Source organism: Neoarius graeffei, chromosome 14 (genome assembly GCF_027579695.1).
Source record: "Neoarius graeffei isolate fNeoGra1 chromosome 14, fNeoGra1.pri, whole genome shotgun sequence".
NCBI lineage: Eukaryota > Metazoa > Chordata > Actinopteri > Siluriformes > Ariidae > Neoarius > Neoarius graeffei.
Window position 1 is genome coordinate 23,040,464 of NC_083582.1, and position 24,844 is coordinate 23,065,307.

A 24,844-nucleotide genomic window follows, 5' to 3' on the forward strand; every position below is an offset into this window, starting at 1 on the left:
CAGGCTTCACATTTATCCCAGTTGACCTTGGTGGAGGAAGCCTTTTCATACACAGCCAAGCTTTCTTTAAGTTCTTGGATGTCTCTCTGATCTTGGATAAGAACACTGACATTATCTGCATAAGCTGATACAACTAGAGTGGCTCTGAGCTAGCTCTGGTAGACATAGGCTGAGGAGCAGACTACAGGGCCTATGACAGTACTGTAGAGCTGGCCTGAGATGGGGCAGCCCTGTTTGATCCCTCTCCTAACTGGCACAGGGCAGCTCAACCCTCCCCCTACCTTCACTAAACAACAAGCCTCGGTATACAGCAGTTTCACCCAAGATTAAAAAAACCTCCCCCCAATGCCAAAAGCCTGCAGGGTAGAAAAGAGAAAACCATGATCTACACAATCAAAAGCTTTCAACAGATATGATGCTGACGTTGACATTGCACAATTTACAGACATCAAATACATCTCGTATTAAAAATAAATTATCAAACATTGATCTGTCCGGGATACAGTAAGACTGATCTGCACTAATCAACAACTCAATAAAATATTTAATCTATTTGATAAAACCTTAGAAAGGATCTTATGGTCTGTACATAAAAGAGCTACAGGTCTCCATTTTTTTTAAAAGGGCTAAGTCTCCCTTCTTAGGCAGCAGTGAGAGAACTGCTCACCTACAGGAAGCTGGAAGTTTCCCTTTTTTAAAACACTCTTTAACAACGGCCAAAAGGTCCCGTCCCAGTATTGCCCAGAAGTGTTAAAAAAAAAAAAAGTCTGAAGGAAGACCATCTAGTCCTGGAGTCTTGCCTAGTGCTATCTGAGACACTGCAGCAATCGGTTCATCCAAAGTTATTCCTGCATTCAGTGTGTTCTGGTCTTCTAAGCTCAGCTGAGGAAGCCCCTACAGAAGCTCTGCAGCAGAGTCCACATTGCAGCTGTCTGCTCTGAACAGGTCTGTATAAAAGTTCACTGCATACTTCATCTCAGCTGGGTCTGTAGTTATGTTTCCATTTGGGAGATGAAAACAGACCATTTGTGTTTCTTCTGAACAGCAGACTTCTCCAAATTAAAAAAGGAGGTTGGTGTATCCATCTCTTGAAGTCTGGTAAAATGTGCTCGGACTAATACTCCTTTAGCTCTGTCTTGCAGGAGAGAGTTGAGTACCTGTCTTTTGAAGTTTAATTCATCATTTTTTTGCTGATCAGTTTGTGAAATAGAGAGTTTGTGCAGTTTCTGGACAGCTCTCTTGATATTAGTTGTGGAATTGGATGAGTACTGCTGACAGAAAACTCTAATTTGAGCCTTTTCTACCTCCCACCACTGAGTAAGTGAAGGAAAGGTGTCCTTCCTAGATCTCCATTAGGTCCAAAATAGTTTAAATTTTCACGAAAGTTAAGATCATGTAATAACATTAAAATGCCGAAAGGACTTTGGATTTCCAGTGGGAGATAAAAAAAAAAGCTCCATTAAAACTAAATAATGGTCTGTAAAAGCAACAGGAGAGATTTGAATCAATAACTCTTGAAGTAAAAGGAGCAGAAATATATAAAATCTGGCCAGTCTTGCTGCACTGACTCTACCATCAGATACAGTGGTGCTTGAAAGTTTGTGAACCCTTTAGAATTTTCTATATTTCTGCATAAATATGACCTAAAACATCAGATTTTCACACAAGTCCTAAAAGTGGATAAAGAGAACCCAGTTAAACAAATGAAACAAAAATATTATACTTGGTCATTTATTTATTGAGGAAAATTATCCAATATTACTTATTTGTGAGTGGCAAAAGTATGTGAACCTTTAGGATTAGTAGTTAATTTGAAGGTGAAATTAGAGTCAGGTGTTTGTCATCCCATTGATTGAAATCAGGTGTGAGTGGGCACCCTGTTTTATTTAAAGAACAGGGATCTATCAAAGTCTGATCTTCACAACACGCTTGTGTAAGTGTATCATGGCACGAACAAAGGAGATTTCTGAGGACCTCAGAAAAGCGTTGTTGATGCTCATCAGGCTGGAAAAGGTTACAAAACCATCTCTAAAGAGTTTGGACTCCTCCAATCCACAGTCAGACAGATTGTGTACAAATGGAGGAAACTCAGGACCATTGTTACCTTCCCCAGGAGTGGTTGACCAACAAAGATCACGCCAAGAGTAAGGCATGTAATAGTCGACGAGGTCACAAAGAACCCCAGGGTAACTTCTAAGCAACTGAAGGCCTCTCTCTCTCTCTCTCTCTCTCACATTGGCTAATGTTCATGAGTTCACCATCAGGAGAACACTGAACAACAATGGTGTGCATGGGAGGGCTGCAAGGAGAAAGCCACTGCTCTCCAAAAAGAACACTGCTGCTCATCTGCAGTTTACTAAAGGTCACATGGACAAGCCAGAAGGCCATTGGAAAAATGTTTTGTGGATAGATGAGACCAAAATAGAACTTTTTGGTTTAAATGAGAAGCGTTATGTTTGGAGAAAGGAAAACACTGCATTCCAGCATAAGAACCTTATCCCATCTGTGAAACATGGTGGTGGTAGTATCATGGTTTGGGCCTGTTTTGCTGCATCTGGGCCAGGACAGCTTGCCATCATTGATGGAACAATGTATTCTGAATTATGCTAGCAAATTCTAAAGGAAAATGTCAGGACATCTGTCCATGAACTGAATGGGCTAAAATTCCTCCAAGCCAGTTTGCAGGACTGATCAACAGTTACCCGAAATGTTTAGTTGCAGTTATTGCTGCACAAGGGGGTCACACCAGATACTGAAAGCAAAGGTTCACATACTTTTGCCACTCAAAGATATGTAATATTGGATAATTTTCCTCAATAAACAAATGACCAAGTATAATATTTTTGTCTCATTTGTTTAACTGGGTTCTCTTTATCTACTTTTAGGACTTGTGTGAAAATCTGATGTTTTAGGTCTCATTTATGCAGAAATATAGAAAATTCTAAAGGGTTCGCAAACTTTCAAGAACCACTGTATGGAAACAATCCTGCAAGTTCCTTGGGTATTACGACAAATTTCATAGATCCTCTCTTATGGCACAACAACCATCTCTTAACAGGCTCTAAACCTTTTGTTTTTCCTTCTTGGTCAGATAAAAATGTTCATGCTCTGAATGATATTTTCAACTCCTGATGGTTTACGCTCCTTTCAGGACCTTTGCAACTCCTCCTCTCTCCCTGGTACATCTTATTTCTTATATCTTAGGCTACACTCTGTGTTTAGGGCATATGGTGTTCCATGGGATAGCCACTTAGATAATCATCCCCTCCTTGAACACCTGCAGAAATTTAAATCAACCAGGGGTTTGGTGTCTTATTTGTATGATTTATTTGCTACACTTAAATGTCGTGACATAGGCACTGTTTCAGTTTGGTTCAGGGAATTTGACGCACGTAGTGTGGAACTTCACTGAGAAACTGTCTGGAGCAATATTTTCTCATCATCCAAATGTCTGGCTCATCAGTTAATACACTTTAAGTTTGCCCATAGGGTCTACGTAACACCATGCAGAGCTTTTTTTTTTTTATGAAACTGTCAAATTACAAATTTTGTAATAAATGCAGTACAGGTTCTACTGGGGATGCGTATGTTTGAGGAATGCTATTCCATTGTGAAGTTGTGGAAATATGTGGTTAAAGCACTTTCAAAATTTTTAAATGATTGATATCCTTTTATGCCCAGGTTTACCTTTACTAGCAGATGACTCTAGTTTAATGCTTAGTTTACAACAGAAAAGGATATTAATGGCAGTGGCTATGACCACTTCAAAAAAGACAATTTTAAAAGGTTTGTTTGAACCTGATATTCATCTGTCATCTGTCTGGCGTTCCTACTTTTTGGATGTTTTGATTTTGGAGCGTGCTACAGCTAGATTTCATAAAGCCACACCACAATCAATCAATAACTGGTCAGCTGCTATAGCTTTCTTCAAGGACTTAATGAAATTATTTTTGTACATACAGTTGTGTTCAAAATAATAGCAGTGTGTTTAAAAACGTGAGTAAAGCTCAAAATCCTTATAATAGTTTTTATTTCCATGCATTGGGAACACTGCACATTATATTCTACATCAAAACATGAAGAAAAATGTATGAATATTTTAATTACTTTACAGAAAATGAAGAAAAAGGAACATTGGGCTGTTCAAAAAAATAAGTGTCTGCATTTTTCATTACAAACTCCAAATATTTACTGTATAAACTGAAAAAATCTTAAAGATTTAGTATTCCTGTGAATCACTAAACTAATATTTAGTTGTATAACCACAGTTTCTGAGAACTTCTGGCACCTGTGAACAAGTATTCCAGCCCAGGATGATTTGACAACATTCCACAATTCCTCTGCATTTCTTGGTTTTGCCTCAGAAACAGCATTTTTGATGTCACCCCACAAGTTTTCTATCGGATTAAGGTCTGGGGATTGGGCTGGCCACTCCATAACTTTCATTTTGTTGGTCTTGAACCCTGATGCTGCTCGCTTACTGGTGTGTTTGGGGTCGTTGTCTTGTTGAAACACCCATTTCAAGGGCATTTCCTCTTCAGCATAAGGCAACATGACCTCTTCAAGTATTTTGATATATGCAAACTGATCCATGATCCCTGGTATGCGATAAATTGGCCCAACACCACAGTAAGAGAAACATTCCCATATCATGATGCTTGCACCACCATGCTTCACTGTCTTCAGAGTGTACTGTGGCTTGAATTCAGTGTTTGGGGGTCGTCTGAAAAACTGTCTGCGGCCCTAGGACCCAAAAAGAACAATTTTACTTTCATCAGTCCACAAAATGTTTTTCCATTTCTCTTTAGGCCAGTCGATGTGTTCTTTGGCAAATTGTATCCTCTTCAGCACATCTTTTTTTTTTTTTAACAGTGGAACTTTGCGGGGGCTTCTTGCCGATAGATTAGCTTCACACAGGCATCTTCTAATTGTCACAGTACTCACAGGTAACTTCAGACCGTCTTTGATCACCCTGGAGCTGATCACTGGCTGAGTCTTTGCCATTCTGGCTATTCTTCAATCCATTCGAATGGTAGTCTTCTGTTTTCTTCCACGTCTCTCTGGTTTTGCTGTCCATTTTAAAGCACTGGAGATCATTTTAGCTGAGCAGCCCATCATTTTCTGCACTTCTTTACAGTATATGTTTTACCTCTCCAATCAACGTTTTAATCAAAGCACGCTGTTCTTCTGAACAATGTCTGGAACGACCCATGTTTCTCAGGTTTTCAGAGAGAAATGGATGTACAACATGTGCCGGCTTCATCCTTAAATTAGGGCCACCTGATTGACATCTGTTTTTTCACAGAATGAATGATCTCACTAATTGAACTCCACACTGCTATTATTTTGAACACGTCCCTTTCACTTAATTATTCAATTACACAGACTCAGGAGCATGCATATCATGAATGTTGGGTCTGTTGGTTTTCTATGACTCTACTACACCTACTGGTAAATTATTTGCCATGTAGTAATATAATTTCCACCAAAAACAGTGATTGATCTGGTTAGTTGTGTTGGACTGCTATTATTTTGAACACAAGTGTAAGCCATGTATCCAAATATGATATATAACTGTTAACTTTGTGTGTATATTATATCAACACTATCTATCTATCTATCTATCTATCTATCTATCTATCTATCTATCTATCTATCTATCTATCTATCTATCTATTTTTAATTAAAAAAAATTGGCCATTACTGTTTGTGTGTTTGCATTGTTTGAACTTGAAATAAAAACACATTAACAAAAAGAATGTGGGGGGGAGAGAGAGAAAAGAGTAGAACAGAACATTAGGTATGCTCTTATCCTGTAGTGATTTAAAAGGGTATATATGAATAAAATGGAGAGTAAGAATGTGACACCACCAAGAGGCTGTCACTCAAATGCAATCAAACCTGAGTGATCATGTAAAGAAGTGGTGGGAAGGGACAATGCCATCAAAATATTCCATGTCTTTTTTTTTTTTTTTCCTCTTTTTCTGCAGCACCGTTTGTGGGTACAAAAGTGAATGAGACACGCACACTGAGACGCTTGTCCTCATTCAATGATGGAGGGTTTCAGACGAACCTACCAGCATCTGTGTAAGGAAGCAGGCGTGGAGCCCCAGGAGTCTGTCCTGGCTCAGCTGCAGGAGGTCTGGGCTGTCGCCGGTGTCACCAAACTGGACCTGAGTGGCCAGAATCTGACAGTGGAGACCTGCTCCATGTTGGGCAAGACACTGCAGAAAGATACACTGTTCACTGAGCTCATCCTCAGCGACTGCATGCTTAGCGAGGAAGGTGAGTGGTAATGAAGTGAAGATGCTATGAACTAAATGTGATCAGCAATAGATATACACTCACTAGCCACTTTAATAAGAACTTGTTCTTGATTCTAAGATTCCTGTTCTTGGCTGGCAGGAGTGGAACCCAATGTGGTCTACTGCTGTCGCATGCTGAGATGCTTTTCTGCTCACCACGGTTGTAAAGACTTATGAGTTACTATAACCTTCCTGGCAGCTTGAGCCAATCTGACCATTTTCCTCGGACCTCTCTTGCCAACAAGGCGTTTCCACCCACAGACCTGTCGCTCACTTGGTGTTTTTTTTTTTTCACCATTCTGTGTAAACTGTGGAGACTGTTGTGTGTGAAAACCCCAGGAAATCAGCAGTTTCTGAAATACTCAAACCAGTCCATCTGGCACCAACACCCATGCCACATTGAAAGTCACACTTTGAGATCACAGTTTTTCCCATCGTGATGTTTGAAGTGAACATTAATTGAAGCTCTTGATTTGTATCTTCATGATACAAAATCATGGGCATCATGGTAGTGTAGTGGTTAGCACTGTTGCCTCACAGCAAGAAGGTTCTCGGTTTGAGCCCAGCGGATGACGGGGCCCTTTCTGTGTGGAGTTTGCATGTTCTCTCCGTGTCTGCGTGGGTTTTCTCCAGGTGCTCTGGTTTCCCACACAGTCCAAAGACATGCAGGTTAGGCTAATTGGTGGCTCTAAATTGACCGTAGGCACCTAACCCCCAACTGTAGCATAACTGCCCAGTGTGTGTGTGTATACGCTCATTGCTCACTAGTGTGTGTGTGCGTGTGTGTGTGTGTGTGCGTGTACACCAGTGTTTCCCACAGACCAGGTAGCAATTTGTGGTGCTCCACTGTGCCGATGAGGGAATCGTGTGCGGTGGTGTCGTAGCGGTCGGTGGAGTCGGTCATTGGGGTGTATGCAAAGTGTTTACAGCGGGCGGTGTTCAAACACACAGTATTTTTCTTCAGAGTCACCTGCTGGGACTATTTTAAAGCTACAAGAAGCATTTGAGATTATTCAGTTCAATCTAAATTCTTTTAAGTTCTTTAAGAGAAGACAGCTAAAACAATTTTCCCCAGAACCCTGCCTGGTTTCATTCCTCGACCCAACTTTACATTACAGGGCAGGCCATTAGTTTGCTGGGCTTGATGTTGGTGGAAAACATGTCTTTTAAATTTATGAAAATTACTCACCAAAACTGAAGTTAAAGTTTAGTTTTTTGCCTTTTTGGTGGCAATCTTTCAATCATTCTTTAGTTGACATTCAAGGAATAAATCGCAAAAAACAAGCTGGAGGTTTTTATTTTAAATATTGAACTCAACACTTACTTCAACCAATACTAAAATGAAATAAATAGTATAATGTAACAAAATAATAATAAAATATCATAATTAGATGCAAGAAACCACTTAAGGTAACACCAAGGCAACTAACAATAATGAAAAAGCATTACCCTAATTGGTGCAAAGCCTGCATGCCCTATCAGAGCATTTAATTCTGCATGGCTTCCTGAAAAAAAATTCAAGTGCCCTATCGTAAGGGAAGTCATTGGGTTCAGGACCATTTATGGAGATTCGTAAGCAGGCTGCCAGGTGTTCCCCTTGGAGCCTATTCCTGAGGTCTGTTTTAATCTATGGATAAAGTACATTTTCTTCATCAAAGCACTAAATTTCCATTACATCAAAAAAATAAAGGAATACTGAATTTCTATGTGCTTACCCTATTCATAGCTGAGAAATCCAGTGCAGTGATGGTTTAGCTACTTCGCCAATAAAGCTAATAAAGCTGTTTCTTAAAATATTCAGATTTTATGCTTCAGATAGCATCAACTAGGCATCCCTGCGAGTATAACATTTTATTTAGGCTAGTGGGAAATCCTTATTTATTGTGAATGTCAAGCCATTATTAATAAACTTGCATGCAGGGGCGCCGCTAGGGGGGGAAAGTTAGGACGATTCTAAGGGCCTGGCACTGACAGGGGGGCCCTGTGAGGGATATTAATATTATTTTAATAGTATTGCCTTGTGTAAGTTTTTGAAATAAAATATTTCATTTCATCTGTTAAAATATGCAAATTATACATGGTTATGATTTGCTATAACATTTTTCTTGAATTATTTATGATATTGTCATTTCACCCCTCCACCCTTTTTACTAATGGTACAGTCTGATTCTGGGAGCGGGATTAGCGCAGTTTAGAGCAGCTGTCAGTTTCTCTCTGCGCGCAACAGAGGTGTACATTCTAGAAGTTGCTAAGCAGGAGCAGGTGTGATAAATTATGAAGTCCGGATATCACACTGTGTGTGAAAAAAAAATCACCTTTTTTCATAGGTATCTTTATTGTATAATTAAGTCTAGATGTTTTGCCATTGTTCATGTGTGGATTTGTTGATATTGTTAAGTATTTAACTTTAATATTTTGCACATTAGCTGTGGTCATAGATATCATTGCTATTGTTCATGTGTGGATTTATTGATACTGTTGCTAGGTATTTAACTTGAATATTTGAACATTTGCTGTGTTTTCTAATAAATGTGTGATGCCTAAAAGAAACCAAAAACACTTAGTGGATTTCTTGCAGTGTATGTGATTGTATCAAAAAACTAGTGTAGTTATTCATCAAGGCATAGATTTGATCACATACAATAAGTCAATAAATGGAGGAAACAAAGGAATACATTTTTTAATCCTGATTATTGATGATGTTTGCTGGAGGGCTCTGGAGTATCCATAATGTGCATACAGAATGTTATAAATCCATACTGATACAGTGATGCATGCAATTTCTCTCAACACAAACATTTGGATTGAATGAACTCCATAGGCTACTGAGTGGCCTAATAATAGTTGCTCATAAAAGGAAAAAAAAAAAAAAAATATATATATATATATATATATCTTCCATATATATCATGGAATGTTCATTTTAAGGCAACAGTCTATTCAGTCTAATTCTGACAGTTCTGCATTTAAAATGTTCATATACCAAATAATTGTATCACCTAAACTTGCTAGGTAGCTGATCACACGCGTAGTAAAGTAAAAGTGCCAGCCAAAAACAGACTTCAAATTCAGTTGCTTGAGCTTGAAAATTTTACCGGGGGGCCCTAAATTGTAATCTTTCATAGGGCCCAAGATTTCTAGCGGCGCCCCTGCTTGCATGAATGCTGAAGCGGGATAAACAGGATAATGCAATAAGGCCGGTTCCTCGCGTCAAGCTGCTACTGTATGCATCAAAATTGGTTTATAGCCTGACTCAGGGATGTCCGTTTCCTGTAAGCCAAGAAGGCTATGATAAAGCTCATCACGAGCACGACGTAGGCTACCTTTTAAAATAAGGGGTCGGAAGGCGAATCGGGAAGGCTGCGTTATTCAGGGATGAGAATGGAAAAATATTAAAGTCTGAAAAAAGCCGGGGGTTTGGGGGCTGCAGGCACCCAGTGGGGCCCAGGGGCAGGGAGCTAATGATTTTTGGCTTTTTTTTTTTAACCCCAAAACCATTAATTTTATCAGCAAAAAGTTGCAATGTATTTGGAAATAAATTCCCCTTCTTGGTGGACTACCAGGTGAAAATGATTAATATGGTACAAGAGACTTGTTGGGGGCCAAGCAGCGAAGCTGGTGAAGGCCCCTAATGTGTTTGTAGGTTTTCTTATTATTATTATACCCAATTCAACTTTCTCCTTAGGGATGTCTATGGCAGCCCATAGAACCGTACGTAGGAAAATGCTCAAATTTTCACACAGATTCTAGTCTATCCCAGGACTCCCCACAAAAAAATCCAGATCCCCAACTCAAACCTTCTAGCGCCACCAACAGGTCAAAATTTGAGGTACGTTTCTGCTTGTAACTTTTGAACCGTACGCCCGATTGTCAAAAACTTGGTATCACTGGAATCCTTGGGCCAAGACGAATCCAACGCACCCTATGACGTCATTTTCCGCCGGATAGTTTTCCTGCCATTTTGAATTTTGTCAAAAACACTAAAAATGCTACTCCTCCCTCAATTCTTGACCAATTTTTCTCTAATTTGGTATATAACATCTTTGGACTGAGCCTCACACAAAACATGCAAAGATTTTTGATATCTCTTATCGTTTGGCCGTGACAGCCAATCAAAGGCGTCCCAAAAGTCGCCACACAGGAAGTGAGCTCATATCTCGGCAACCCTTCATAGGAATGTTTTCAAAATTTTCACACAGATTCTAGTCTATCCCAGGACTCCCCACAAAAAAATCCAGATCCCCAACTCAAACCTTCTAGCGCCACCAACAGGTCAAAATTTGAGGTACGTTTCTGCTTGTAACTTTTGAACCGTACGCCCGATTGTCAAAAACTTGGTATCCCTAGAATCCTTGGGCCAAGACGAATCCAACGCACCCTGTTACGTCATGTCCACCAGAATAGAATGTCCGCCATTTTGGATTTTGTGAAAATCAATAAAATGCTTCTCCTTCTGCAAATTTAGTCGGATTTTCCCAAAAAAGTGGTTTGCACCCACATTCTAGACAGTCTCATGATTGCCTTCAAGAAATTTTAATGTCCCCACCCCAACCCTCTAGCGCCACCAGCAGGTGAAAGTTTCAAGTACATTTCTGCTTGTAACTTTTGAACCGTATGTCCGATTTTCAAAAACTTGGTATCACTGGAATCCTTGGGCCATGCCGAATCCAACGCACCCTATGACGTCATTTGTCGCCAAGATAGTTTTCCCGCCATTTTGAATTTTATGAAAATCAATTAAAATGCTTCTCCTCCCTCAATTTTTGACCAATTTTTCCCAGACTTGGTATGTAGGATAAGTGGACCAAGCCGCACAAAAGTTATGCTCAGTGTTTTGAATTTCATAAGCGTTTTGCCATGGCAGCCAATCAAAATTGGCTGCGCAGACGCGAAACAGGAAGTGTGCTCATATCTTGGCCGCCCTTTGGTGTATCTTAACGAAACTTGGTGGCATTATGCCACACTCCTCCAAAAAGGCCCACAAAACATTTGGAACAAATTGGCCGCTAGGGGGCGCTATAAATAGGGAAAATGACTTTTGGCTCATATCTCATGATGCTTTTTGGGTAGAAACAAAATTCAACTATCTCTGGAATCCTTGGGTCAAGACGAATCCATCGCACCTATACTGCTTGGCCCCCACATTGCTGCTTGCAGCTATATTTTTTAATCAATTCACATTTGATGATTTCAAAAAATCAATGCACCTTTTAATATAAACGAGCTCTACAGTATTATATTTCTGCATTTTTGCTATTCATGTCTTTGAATACTCTAATCCTTTAAAATGAAGTGCAAACCAGAAAAAAGTTCTATCATATAATTCTCTTAAGCTTTCTTCTGATGTTATCATGGTAGTAGGAGGTCTTGCATATTAAGCAGGCAACATTCAACATCAATTATCACTTCCCTTTCAACTGTTGTGTGTACTAGGTTTTACCTGGACAGGATGTTGTGTAATGTAATACAGATACCATATGGTCAATTTTAAGATCAAGATGGTGATTTTGAATTAAAGAACAGGCATGTACAATGGGCATTACATATTGGAATTTTTTTTTTTAAATCAAAAACTATAAGTTCATCTCAGACTAAAGTTTGGGCAGACGCTCCCACGCAGCACATGCCAGCAATTTCGTCCCCCTGTGAAATGGGCAATAAGTAGGAGAGTTATACACGGTATCATACCTAAAATTTTATCAGAAATATAGATATGATACGGCGGCACGGTGGTGTAGTGGTTAGCGCTGTCGCCTCACAGCAAGAAGGTCTGGGTTCGAGCCCCGTGGCCAGCGAGGGCCTTTCTGTGCAGAGTTTGCATGTTCTCCCCGTGTCCGCGTGGGTTTCCTCCAGGTGCTCCGGTTTCCCCCACAGTCCAAAGACATGCAGGTTAGGTTAACTGGTGACTCTAAATTGACCGTAGGTGTGAATGTGTGTGTGAATGGTTGTCTGTGTCTATGTGTCAGCCCTGTGATAACCTGGCGACTTGTCCAGGGTGTACCCCGCCTTTCGCCCGTAGTCAGCTGGGATAGGCTCCAGCTTGCCTGCGACCCTGTAGAACAGGATAAAGCGGCTAGAGATAATGAGATGAGATGAGATAGATATGATACTATGATTCTCCCCAACATGCTACATTAGATAAGCTAACCCCATTTATAAAAGATACACACTTGTATATGACGTGTATTTGATATATGTGATATATATGATGTATATTCATACATTGTTACTTTACGGAAATCTTCAGTAAGTTTGGTCTTTTCATGCCAGCCTGTTGTAGACCTAAATATAATGCACATGAAATGACACTCCTCACCTCAACATGTCCTTTACAATCATTTAAGCCACCATGGGCAATGCTGAAATCACTGCTGCAAACAGTACATCACGCGAAACTGTCATTATTGTTGACCCTTATTAGACAGGGAGATTATTAGACAGGGAGATTCTTTTGTGTAATCTGAGGTGAAGTGGGTTTTGTATTTTGGTTTTTTGGGGCGCGCGCTCTCTCTCTCTCTGCCATGCTGATCCTGTAGGCTGCACTGACTCTGAAAGATTCGGTCCTCGTGAAAAGAGAAGCCCGCCCACACTGAAAGCTGATTGGCTTATTTTGCTGAGTAACCCAATCAGGATGCTCTTTGTCTAGCATGCGCTCTCTCTCGCGCTCCCTCGCGCACTCCGTCATATGCGCGAGGCAGACGTTAATGTTTCGCGTGCACGCGCTTGCTCGCTTGCTCTAGATTCCGGGAGATATTCTCCAATGTGCGGGCATCAGGGAGCCACGACCAATATGCGGGAGACTCCCGGAACTTCCGGGACACTTGGGATGTCTGCGTTATAAGCTGACCACAGATCGTTAACCATAACCCCCCCCCCCCCTCCCAGAATTTCTCAATGGATTTACATCGATCTCAAAAACGATCATTTTGGTCTGAAGTCGGAAATCCGCCGATCGGCAGAAAATTCTCATCCCTGGTTATTTTTAATTAGCACGCCTCTCCGTCTGTCTCTGTGTGCGCGCGCGCGAACGAAAAGAAAGAGCACTATGAATGAACAGAACGATACGCAACGGAATTTTTTTTTCCAAAATCGCGAGTCTGATTGTGTGGTACTAGGAATCCATTGTGTGGCGCTGCGCCACGCAATGGTCTATGTATGGGAAACCCTGTACGCTCATTACCCACGTGTGTATGTGCATGCATGCTCATTACTCGTGTGTGTGTTCACTGCTTTAGATGGGTTAAATGCAAAGGAGGAATTTCACTCTGTGCTTGAGTGTATGTGTGACAAATAAAGGCTTCTTGGCTTGATTTTATGCATTGTACTGCTGATTAGATAACTGCATAAAACAGCAGGTGGATGGGTGTTCCCAGGGGTTAAATTGGGATTGGTTATGTGGGGGGGCTCTGCCTCGTACCCGCCCCTGCCCCCGCCGCCCTGCCCCAATATACTTTTTGGAAAATAACCCTCTAATTTGATAACCATATCATATTGCACAGAGATATACACCTTATCTGTGTGTTGTAGGCCTATTGCCGCTTTTCCACTACAAACGCGGCTGAGCCGTGCCGTGCCGAGTCGAGCTGAGTGGGGCTGTTGGAGTTGCATTTCGACTACAACCGCGCTGAACCGTGCTGGCTGGAAGTGGGTGGACACATTGGGTGGAGTTAGCGAAAGTGGGTGGACGTCACGTGATGTCGTTAAGCAGCGCAAACAGTGACATCAGTGACAGTGGCGGAACAAGTCAGAGCCGGGCCGGGGGCGGGGCAAATGACCGGGCACTTTATTAAAGCTTATCATAACATCGTTTTAGGCTACAAAATGTCCGCAACTGCGGTGTTTACCAATTTCAACACTACCGGGTGCAACTATGTTATTTAGTACATCAAGTCCTTCAAACGAACATGTAACTCAGAAACAAAAAACATTAGGATACTGTACATGGCTCATAATAAAACATCAATAGCCTATACTGCGCACATTATTTGAAGGGCATACGAATGAGCGCTCAGAGGTTGCAACGGTGACAGGAAGAGTCAGAAATAAAAGGAGGGCGGTGCAAACCTCACTGAATGCACTGTGTTTACCAATTTCAACACTACGGGGTGCAACTATGTTATTTTGTACATTAAGTCCTTCAAACGAACATGTAACTCAGAAACAAAACAACATTAGGTGACATACTGTACATGGCTTATAATAAAACATCAATAGCCTACTGCGCGCATTATTTGAAGGGCATACGACGAGCCTTGCGCTCCGCGAACTCGTCCACGATGCTCTGTATGTCACTGATTCAGTGATCTTTTAAGCGGTAGTCTCACGACCCGGAGAGTAAACAATAAACATGGAGGACATGGAGTCGTTAGTGTTGCTGGTCTTGGTGCTGTGGCTTGTTGTCACCGACAACGCCAACAGATACTGGCAAGAGCGTATAGATGAGGCGAGGCGCATAAGGCTTCAGAAATTCTCGTAATTCGTAATTCTTCTTCTTCCGGGTTTACGGTGTTTACAGATCCCAGCGCGCTCGCGGGGCGTGTGTGGGCATGTGAGGACACTCCTCCTCACCAATCAGTGCACAGGGGAGTGTCTGCTCATGCCCCCAACCTCAGTCAGCACGGTTTGGCTCGCTTCAGCCCCACTCCAAAACGGTGCGAGTTTTAGGGGCTAAGCAGGGCTGAAACGAGCTGAGTCGTGCCGGTTTTTGGTAGTCGAAACGCGAGCCGTGTCGGGCTGAAGTGAGCTGAAGTGAGCTGAAAAAGGGTAGTGGAAAAGGGCCATATGTGTGTCTTGTAGTGCCCCCCTACACATTATGGCAGTTTGAATGTAGATTGGTTGGCCAATGTAACAGATTGTACAGGTTGTTGTACATTGGTTTGAAGGAAATGATTAGTGGGGGGTCTGGGGGTCCTCCCCCAGAAGTTTTTTATTATCATACATGTTATTTGCTGAATTCTGGTGCATTTTAATAAGTTGTTAGCTGACTTTACAGAGGTAGGTTGAGCAATATCATGTTAAATCTTGTCACATGCCTACAGGTGAAAAATGTGAAGGAGAAATGTTCAGTGAGAAAATTTGAAGGCTTGCACAATCTTAAACCAAAACAGTTGATTTATTTTGGAGGATAAATGTTAAATATGCCAAAACACTGTCAGTCAAATTGTCAATCAAATATATTCATGCAGTGAATGCAACCAAATACAAACAACACTATAACATTGGAAGCATTTATTATTATTGTTATTATTATGTATTCAATTATTTATTTGGCATGTGGTGCTTTTTGTATTGTCTAGAACATACATAAGATGAGCATATTATAGCAGCAAAATAGAAGCACAATCATTTGAATGCAGCAAAAGTTTTGCTGCATTCAAATGATTGTGCTTCTATTTTGCTGCTATAATATGCTCATCTTATGCATGTTCTAGACAATACAAAAAGCACCACATGCCAAATAAATAATTGAATACATAATAACAATAATAATTACACTAATAATACACTAATAATATTAACAATAAATAATAAATTAACATTAAATTAAATATTAACAATAAATAATAAAACACTAATAATATTAACAATACAGTGAACATAATCATTATTATATTTTTTATTATTAAAAACAAAATATCAAATAATACTGAAGAGGGGAAAAAATAATACTGATCTAAATATGTTGTGTTTTTATTTTTAGACAGTATGTGTTTTGCTAAACACATACTGTCTAAAAATAAAAACATATTTAGATCAGTATTATTTTTTCCCCTCTTCAGTATTATTTGATAGTTTGTTTTTAATAATAAAAAATATGATAATCTGCCCACCTTTTGAAGAAATCTGTAAGCGTCCTCCTCTTTGCTTTCCTCATTTTTAACCTTTAGCTGCTGACCTCTAAAAATCCAAGACAACAAAACAATTTATTAACCTTCTTGTATAAAAGTGAAATTGACTGTATCGACAGTTAATTAAGGCTAGAGCACAAGACGAGTGTTTTGTTTATGTTTGCCAAAGGTAGCTGACTTGAGGCAACGTTAGGCTCAACTTTTGGTCAATCTCAGTAGCTAACTTTAACTGACATCTCCCCCTTCCCCCTGGCTAATTTCTGTCGATAACTGGGGACTATGGAAATTGAACTCGCCAAATGCACAGACAGTTCGTTCAAGCACCTCTGATGGATTAGGATCGTATGCAGGTAAAAGGGGAGACGGTGTATGGAGAAAATTATAAATAAGTCACAACGCTGAAACACAAGCCCAAAAACCCGCAAACCACGACTTCTGATTTTTTTTTTTTAAAGCGAGCTCACAAAAAAAGAAACCCCAAAGTCGCTTATAAAAAGCGGAATTGGCAACCCACGCAGTGTTCCAGAAACCAGAATCTCTGATCGCAAGTTCTGTTCTAAATAGCTTTAACAGGTCGTCTTATCAGGAAAACTATGATCTATCTCATAAAAGTCATGGGTTCATTGATTAATAAAACGATATTTAATTATTCAGAACTGAAAATCGTGAAAAGGGTTTGTTGCTTTCGATGTGTGCGTGATCATATGCCATCCGCTCCGAGCTTATGTGCCGGGGCTCAGCCCTGGACAGCCCCGGCCCAATTTAACCCCTGGGTGTTCCTAATAAAGTGGCTGGCAAGTGTAATACCTTCTGTGATATGAATTAATCTGGTAATACTAGATATGGTGCTACCTGAACTTTACTCATAGCTAATCTGTGTTACAGTAGAAATTGGTCCAGTATATCTGATACGTTTGCATTCAACCATGTAGTGTGTCAAGCACATTTGATGCATCCAGACTGCAAGTCTTGTGTCTTTTATACTCAATGCCACCTTTGCTGTCAATCACAGGCACGAAGCTTCTCCTAAAAGGGCTGTGTTCCAACACCACAGTAAAACTGTTGCATCTTAAGGTAAGGATTAGATTTTAGAAAATTGAATAGCTCTCTTACTCAGCATAGTGTCAGTGTACATCAGGTAATGTTTGATTTTCAGCAACCCTAAACACACCTAAATTCAGTACAAGAGCTCTTTAGAGAAGAAAGAGGTCACAATGTCTCTAAAGGTTTGGCCTGCCCAGTAACCCAACCTTTACCCAGCTGAGCTGCTCTGGAACAATTTGTATTCAAAGGTATCACCTTAGAAAATGTGTCTTTGTGTTATTAGGGAAACAACTTAAGAGGTGCAGGAACAGAGGCTTTGGGGAAGTTGTTAGTGAGAAACAAGACATTGCAAAGGTGAGTGTACAGTTATGTATAGTTCTGTGCAAAAGTCTTAGGCACATGTAAAGAAATGCTGTAGACCAAAATGGCTTAAAAATAAATGTTTCAACATTTTAAAAAATACTATAAACAGTAAGCCATAATAAATGAAACAGTCAGTATTTGATGCGAGACGTCCCTTTGGTGTGTTTTTTTGTTTTGTTTTTTGTTTTTTTTGTGTTTTTTTTAATAGTATTCTCAGGTACAATGAATGCAGTTTTATAAGGAAATGAGCTGTAGGTTTTACTGAGCATCTTATAGAACCAGCGTTCTTCTGCACACTTTGTTATACTTGCTTCTTAATTTTGCAGCAAAACCCAGTAGCCTTCATTATGTTTTCTTTTTTAATCTGAAAAGTGGTCTCTTATGCTACTCAGCTAGAAACTCTTTTTTTCTGTAACATTTAGTGCTGGAGAACAAATGTTTGAAACTCTAAAATGTTTTTGTACTGGCTCAATAATGTAGAAGTCATAAAATAGAAATCTATAACAAAGTTCAGATGAAAAAACAAATAAGGTGCCCAAGACATTTGCACAGTACTGTATTTATCTTACAATCCTTTAATTCTGTACGATGCCTTAACCCAGTTTCTCCACTGTGTCACATTGTGTTCAAAGAACAAAAAGTAATGAAATAATAAGTTGAAGCAAGACGCCCTTTCGATTTCATAAAATCAGTGAAATTTAGTTCCCTCTGAAATTTGGTGTGAAAAAAATTATATTATATGTTTATTTCTGTAATATCTCAAAACAAAACAGGCCATTCTGTGGCTGGGAAGTTATTTATTTTGAGGGGCTTCCCTAGCAAGTAATGTGCATGAGAACACGCGCTTCGCACAGTCAAGCAGAGAGAGGAAGTCCAGTGTGCACATGTGCAAGTTTTCATTGACCGGGCAGTTACATCATTTTGCCGCGAGACGAGGAGCTAATCATAACATTCGCATTGCAAGTTCTCAAGTTGTGCAAGTACTCAAGTTGTGACAGAAAATATGACTGAGCCAATGGATCCTACACATCAAATGCTGGTTAGCATGTTTCCCCCTATCGTAAATATTGTAATTAGTGAAGAACATGCTGCAATTAGCCCAGGTATATATCTTTTTGAGGCGAACTTGAGCCTGGTCACTCATCTTGTTGAAGTCCCTTTTTCATTAAATGTATTCTAGCCAATATTCATTAGTCATAACAAATTATGTATTGATTTCACAATGTAAATATTATTCCTGTGCATTAGATAGTTTACAGGTGCTGGTCATATAATTAGAATATCATGAAAAAGTTGATTTATTTCAGTAATTCCATTCAAAAAGTGAAACTTGTATATTATATTCATTCATTACACACAGACTGATATATTTCAAGTGTTTATTTCTTTTAAGTTTGATGATTATAACTGACAACTAATGAAAACCCCAAATTCAGTATCTCAGAAAATTAGAATATTGTGAAAAGGTCCAATATTGAAGACACCTGGTGCCACGCTCTAATCAGCTAATTAACTCAAAACACCTGCAAAGACCTTTAAATGGTCTCTCAGTCTAGTTCTGTAGGCGACACAATCATGGGGAAGACTGCTGACTTGACAGTTGTCCAAAAGACGACCATTGACACCTTGCACAAGGAGGGTAAGTCACAAAAGGTCATTGCTAAAGAGGCTGGCTGTTCACAGAGCTCTGTGTCCAAGCACATTAATAGAGAGGTGAAGGGAAGGAAAACGTGGTAGAAAAAAGTGTACAAGCAATAGGGATAACCGCACCCTGGAGAGGATTGTGAAACAAAACCCATTCAAAAATGTGGGGGAGATTCACAAAGAGTGGACTGCAGCTGGAGTCAGTGCTTCAAGAACCACCACGCACAGACGTATGCAAGACATGGGTTTCAGCTGTCGCATTCTTTGTGTCAAGCCACTCTTGAACAAGAGACAGCGTCGGAAGCATCTCACCTGGGCTAAAGACAAAAAGGACTGGACTGCTGCTGAGTGGTCCAAAGTTATGTTCTCTGATGAAAGTAAAGTTTGCATTTCCTTTGGAAATCAAGGTCCCAGAGTCTGGAGGAAGAGAGGAGAGGCACAGAATCCATGTTGCTTGAGGTCCAGTGTAAAGTTTCCACAGTCAGTGATGGTTTGGGGTGCCATGTCATCTGCTGGTGTTGGTCCACTGTGTTTTCTGAGGTCCAAGGTCAACGCAGCTGTCTACCAGGAAGTTTTAGAGCACTTAATGCTTCCTGCTGCTGACCAACTTTATGGAGATGCAGATTTCATTTTCCAACAGGACTTGGCACCTGCACACAGTGCCAAAGCTACCAGTACCTGGTTTAAGGACCATGGTATCCCTGTTCTTAATTGGCCAGCAAACTCTCCTGACCTTAACCCCATAGAAAATCTATGGGGTATTGTGAAGAGGAAGATGTGATACGCCAGACCCAACAATGCAGAAGAGCTGAAGGCCACTATCAGAGCAACCTGGGCTCTCATAACACCTGAGCAGTGCCACAGACTGATCGACTCCATGCCACGCCGCATTGCTGCAGTAATTCAGGCAAAAGGAGCCCCAACTAAGTATTGAGTGCTGTACATGCTCATACTTTTCATGTTCATACTTTTTCAGTTGACCAACATTTCTAAAAATCCTTTTTTGTATTGGTCTTAAGTAATATTCTAATTTTCTGAGATACTGAATTTGGGATTTTCATTAGTTGTCAGTTATAATCATCAAAATTAAAAGAAATAAACATTTGAAATATCAGTCTGTGTGTAATGAATGAATATAATATACAAGTTTCACTTTTTGAATGGAATTACTGAAATAAATCAACTTTTTCATGATATTCTAATTATATGACCAGCACCTGTACATAGAAGGTCCTTTTCTATTGTTGTGATGGTGAAGACTGCTGAGCGAAAATGTGTGTAATTAGACTATACACCATATTGCACAACTTCTGGTGAACAACCCCTCGATTCGCTATCATACTGTGCAGTTTATTTCGTTGAGCAAGACTGTATACGGTTCTTTTTCACTGTGGCAGCGTGGGTGTGGTCAAGCGCCAGTTTGTGAATGGAGCGTGAGACCGGTGCTGTGTGTGCGCAGTGACTGAAATCACGTCAGTACAGTGGCACAAAGTTTATTTTGAAACTGCTGAAAAGTGTGTTTTGTGTTAAGTGACAGTTAAAAAAATAAAAATGAAAGTGACATTGATCCTGCTTGCCTGTTACATTCATCTTTTTGATTTTTGTGTTTGCTCATGTTTTTTGCCAAACAGGGTGATCAGAAGTAATAGTTTTGGAAATACGAACCCTCCTCTATCTTTCTAATGCCACTAATAGACTTTCCTAAACTCGACTTTTAGCATAATCTCGTGAATTTCCTGTATAACCCACCTGTTTCAGACATGAGCCCAAGGAGAGAAAAAAAATCTCTAAAGTTTGATTGAAGGAGTGATGTATCCGATCGCCAATATTTATTAGTTTGGTCCTGTGTTTCCTTTTCTTCTCACTTCTCGTTAATGTAGCCGGTCTTCCGTGTTTCATGTGCACACTCAGGTGCTCCATTGTTCGCTCAGGTTGCAAACTTGTATCCCACAATGCATTGCGAATGGGGAATGACGTCATCCATGTCATGCATGACGTAGTATCTTGGTTTAGGTCACAGCGAGGCAAGAAAAAAATGGCGGAGAATTTAGAGCCACAGGGCTCTAAATTAATTAATTGTTCTTTTAGGAAAAAAGTAATAAAATCAGGAGTCTGTGATTCGGATTCAGTAGCTTTCAGTCCACTAAAAAAAATAATTGGGTGTCGGAAAATTATTTTTATGGCCTAAATTTGCGAATTCTGAAAGGGAGTCTACCTTTTTAAATAGAGTCAGAATTAGTGTCTTTTATATAAATAGTATACTGCTAAGTGTAAATACTGTATTAAATGAAATTTTAAATACAAACAGTGCTCATCAGGGAAGTAAGGAATCAGTCACTTGAGGGTAAATAATTAACAACAGGGTGGTGTGATGTGGCTTGACTTAAAGAAAAAGAAAGCACAACTTTATTCATCACACACTTGTGAAATTTCCTCTCTGCATTTAACCCATCTGAAGCAGTGAACACACACGCATACCCAGAGCAGTGGGCAGCCATGCTAACAGCGCCCGGGGAGCAGTTGGGAGTTAGGCGCCTCGCTCAAGGGCACCTCAGCCCAAGGCCGTCCCATATTAACCTAACCGCATGTCTTTGGACTGTGGGGGAAACCGGAGCACCCGAAGGAAACCCACGCAGACACGGGGAAAACATGCAAACTCCACACAGAAAGGCCCTCGCCGGGCACTGGGTTCAAACCCAGAACTTTCTTGCTGTGAGGCGACCGTGCTAACCACTACACCACCGTGCCGCCCAAAACTTTAAAGACTTAAAGTTGAGTTACTGTTACAACACCAAAGTTGATGATTTTTCTGTAATCTTATTCTTTTTATTCCACAGCAATTTGCCAACAATGATTTTTTTTCCCCTGTAAATTAAAGAATGTCATGTACTTTTATCCATTTAAGGTTGCATTTAATGCAGTGAAACATCTCTAAAAGAAAGTAGTTCCTGTTGTCACTCGCTCTACAGCAGCTATACTATAAAAGCTGTCTGTAGTAGCGGGAAGCTTACAAAACACTGCTGACACCAGAGACTCTGTCTGTAAATACAGGGTGTCCTGAACATCTGGATCTATAGGCAGTTATTTAAATACAAATATTACAAGAAATATTCAAATTGATGCCGAGTGACATTTGTGTATACATTCATACAAGAACGTACTGTGTTTAAGTCATCTTGGATCCAAAATAAAAAGAAAAATGTATGCAGTTTCATACAAGGACAAATGCCCGTGGATGCAGATATTTGGGATGCACTGTATACAATAAATGAACAAATTTTTAATCTGTTTATTATGTAGATTACTCTGCCAAACAGGTCCCTGTGAATGAGCTGTTACTATAGAAATGATAACATATCAGAATGAGTGCATTCATATAGACCTGTTAGAGCTGCTGTTTTGATCAATCAGAATGAAGGCTAAAGTTTAAAAAGATCATGTTAGAGTTTGTGCTGTGTTGTGGGCAGCACGGTGGTGTAGTGGTTAGCACCGTCGCCTCACAGCAAGAAGGTTCTGGGTTTGAGCCCAGTGGTTGATGGGGCCTTTCTGTGTGGAGTTTGCAAGTTCTCTCTGTGTCTGCATGGGTTTCCTCCGGGTGCTCCGGTTTCCCCCACAGTCCAAAGACATATGGATTAGGTCAATTGGCTACTCTAAATTGCCCATAGGTGTGAATGTGTACCTGCCACCAGATGAGGGTTTAGGTTCCTCTGGTGTGCTATAATCACCCAAGAGAATTCAGGGAAGCTAGTTTATAGCTTCCTGGATCGCCGACCCTCAACTATGAGGGCAGCAACAGACAGACAGATATTCTGTTGCAGTTTATGGTGCTTTAAATACCTCAGTTCATCTTCTTATTTACAGACTTGTGTTGGAGTGGAATGCTTTAGGCATGGGGGAAGAAGCCTTTTCAGTATTCTGCGAAGGTCTCGCTTCTAATAGTTCCCTTATCCAGCTAGACCTGCGCAACAACCAGATCAACCACCAGGGAGCAGCAGAGATTGCTCTGGCTTTAAAAAGAAACTCAGTCCTCCGAGAGCTTGGTGGGTGATGACCAGTAGACACAGTGATCATTTCCTGTCTCTCTCTCTCTCTCTCTCTCTCTCTCTCTCTCTGTCCATTCCTTTACAAAAATAGATTTGATAGCTACTAGAGTGCTATTCTCTTTGTGTGTTAAGATACCTTCTCTTTCTCTGATTAACGAAAGTTAACATTTTCTGAATGATGTATGATGGCTGTGTGACAGACCTGCGATGGAATAACATTGGCCTGCTGGGTGGCCGCGCTTTGTTAGAAGCTCTACTGCAGAACCGCACTCTCCTCCAGCTCGAGATGGCTGGAAACAACATCCCGAGTGACATCCTCAAAGCCATCGGTTAGATCCCAACATCTTCATAGTTCTAATGCAGCAAGAAAGTGACTGAAGATGTTACCAAATTACCAATTCCCCAAAAAAATGTCCGTTCGGGGATCAATAAAACTCTGAAAACTCAGGAACCAATGATATTAAAATCACATATATTTAAGTTATTCTCCGAAATCAAGTCGTACGTGAGCTGATAGCCGACAAGGCACGTAGTACCAAGTTGGCTATAAGCCATGTATGACAAGATTGAGTGGAATAACTGTTTTATTCTACCCACTTTCACTGGAGTTTGAGAAACAAAGCATTTTATTTTTTGCAAATTCGATAAATAAAAACTTTTATACAAAACGTCCGACAAAATCAGTTCCGCTTAGAATGTAAACAAACCGGTGAAATGACAGTTAGCAATTTGTGAAAAATGCTTTAATAATAATTCTTGAAAAATAAAAAAAAATGTTCTTAACATTTAAATACTTTTATTCCATATTTAGTTTTTTTTGGGTTTTCTTCTTCTTCTTTAGGGTTTTTTGTCGGTTGGCAAACCAACTTAAAGGTGCATTACCACCACCAACTGGGCTGGAGTGTTGAACAGGAGATATGGGGGGGGGGGGACAACAAACAAAAAAACTATATTCTTTTAGCCATTTCTGTTTATTTAAAATACTTCATAATGTTTGGGGTTTTGCTTTTGAGTAGGGTTTTTATTTTTATCTCAGTTGGTTCAGCAACACACTCCGCCATTTTGTTTTTCTCTACTCACACTACATGAGCTGATATCCTACTAGTAGAGTAGTCAATCAGAGCATGCAATTGCTCATATTCAGTGAATGTGGATAGAATAATTAATTTTATCTTTATTATTTACAGGACATGCTTTACATGTTCATCCTTACACTTTTACTCATTTTCTCAACCGTTGTCTTTTTTTTTTTAACGGGTTTTACTCATCATTTATACCCCCCGCAAACAAAGTTTGAGGGGTATATAGGAATCACCCTGTCTGTCTGTCCGTCCGTCCATCCATGTGTCTTGTAAGCACAACTCCACCTAAATGTTTGATGGATTTTGATGCAACTTTACACAGTTGCAGTATATCTCCCGAAGACGTGCATGCAGGAAAATAATACTGGTTTGATGTTTCAAAGGGGAGATGATTCATTCAACTTATTCCCTTACATATGATGATATATGATGACAGGCTTGTAGGTGCAACCTCCTCCTAAACTTCTGATGAAACTTTACACAGTTGCAGTATATCAACTAAAGATGTGCATGAA

The 24,844-nt window shown here is 40.1% G+C and overlaps 1 protein-coding gene across 3 annotated transcripts in view; it reads left to right on the forward strand.

Moving 5' to 3' along the window:
• lrrc45 (leucine rich repeat containing 45) overlaps positions 1-24,844 on the forward strand; it is a 74,812-nt gene that overhangs the window by 31,069 nt on the left and 18,899 nt on the right. The window contains exons 1-6 of one of the 3 annotated variants that reach the window (XM_060939438.1): positions 553-945; positions 5,991-6,285; positions 17,166-17,227; positions 17,481-17,551; positions 23,066-23,244; positions 23,448-23,576. In XM_060939438.1, coding sequence (XP_060795421.1) covers positions 6,051-6,285; positions 17,166-17,227; positions 17,481-17,551; positions 23,066-23,244; positions 23,448-23,576 — 676 coding nt within the window. In that variant the 5' untranslated portion in view covers positions 553-945; positions 5,991-6,050. Of the gene's footprint in view, positions 1-552; positions 946-5,990; positions 6,286-17,165; positions 17,228-17,480; positions 17,552-23,065; positions 23,245-23,447; positions 23,577-24,844 lie in introns of those variants that run through there. The other 2 variants (XM_060939437.1, XM_060939439.1) reach the window with 2 other exon arrangements.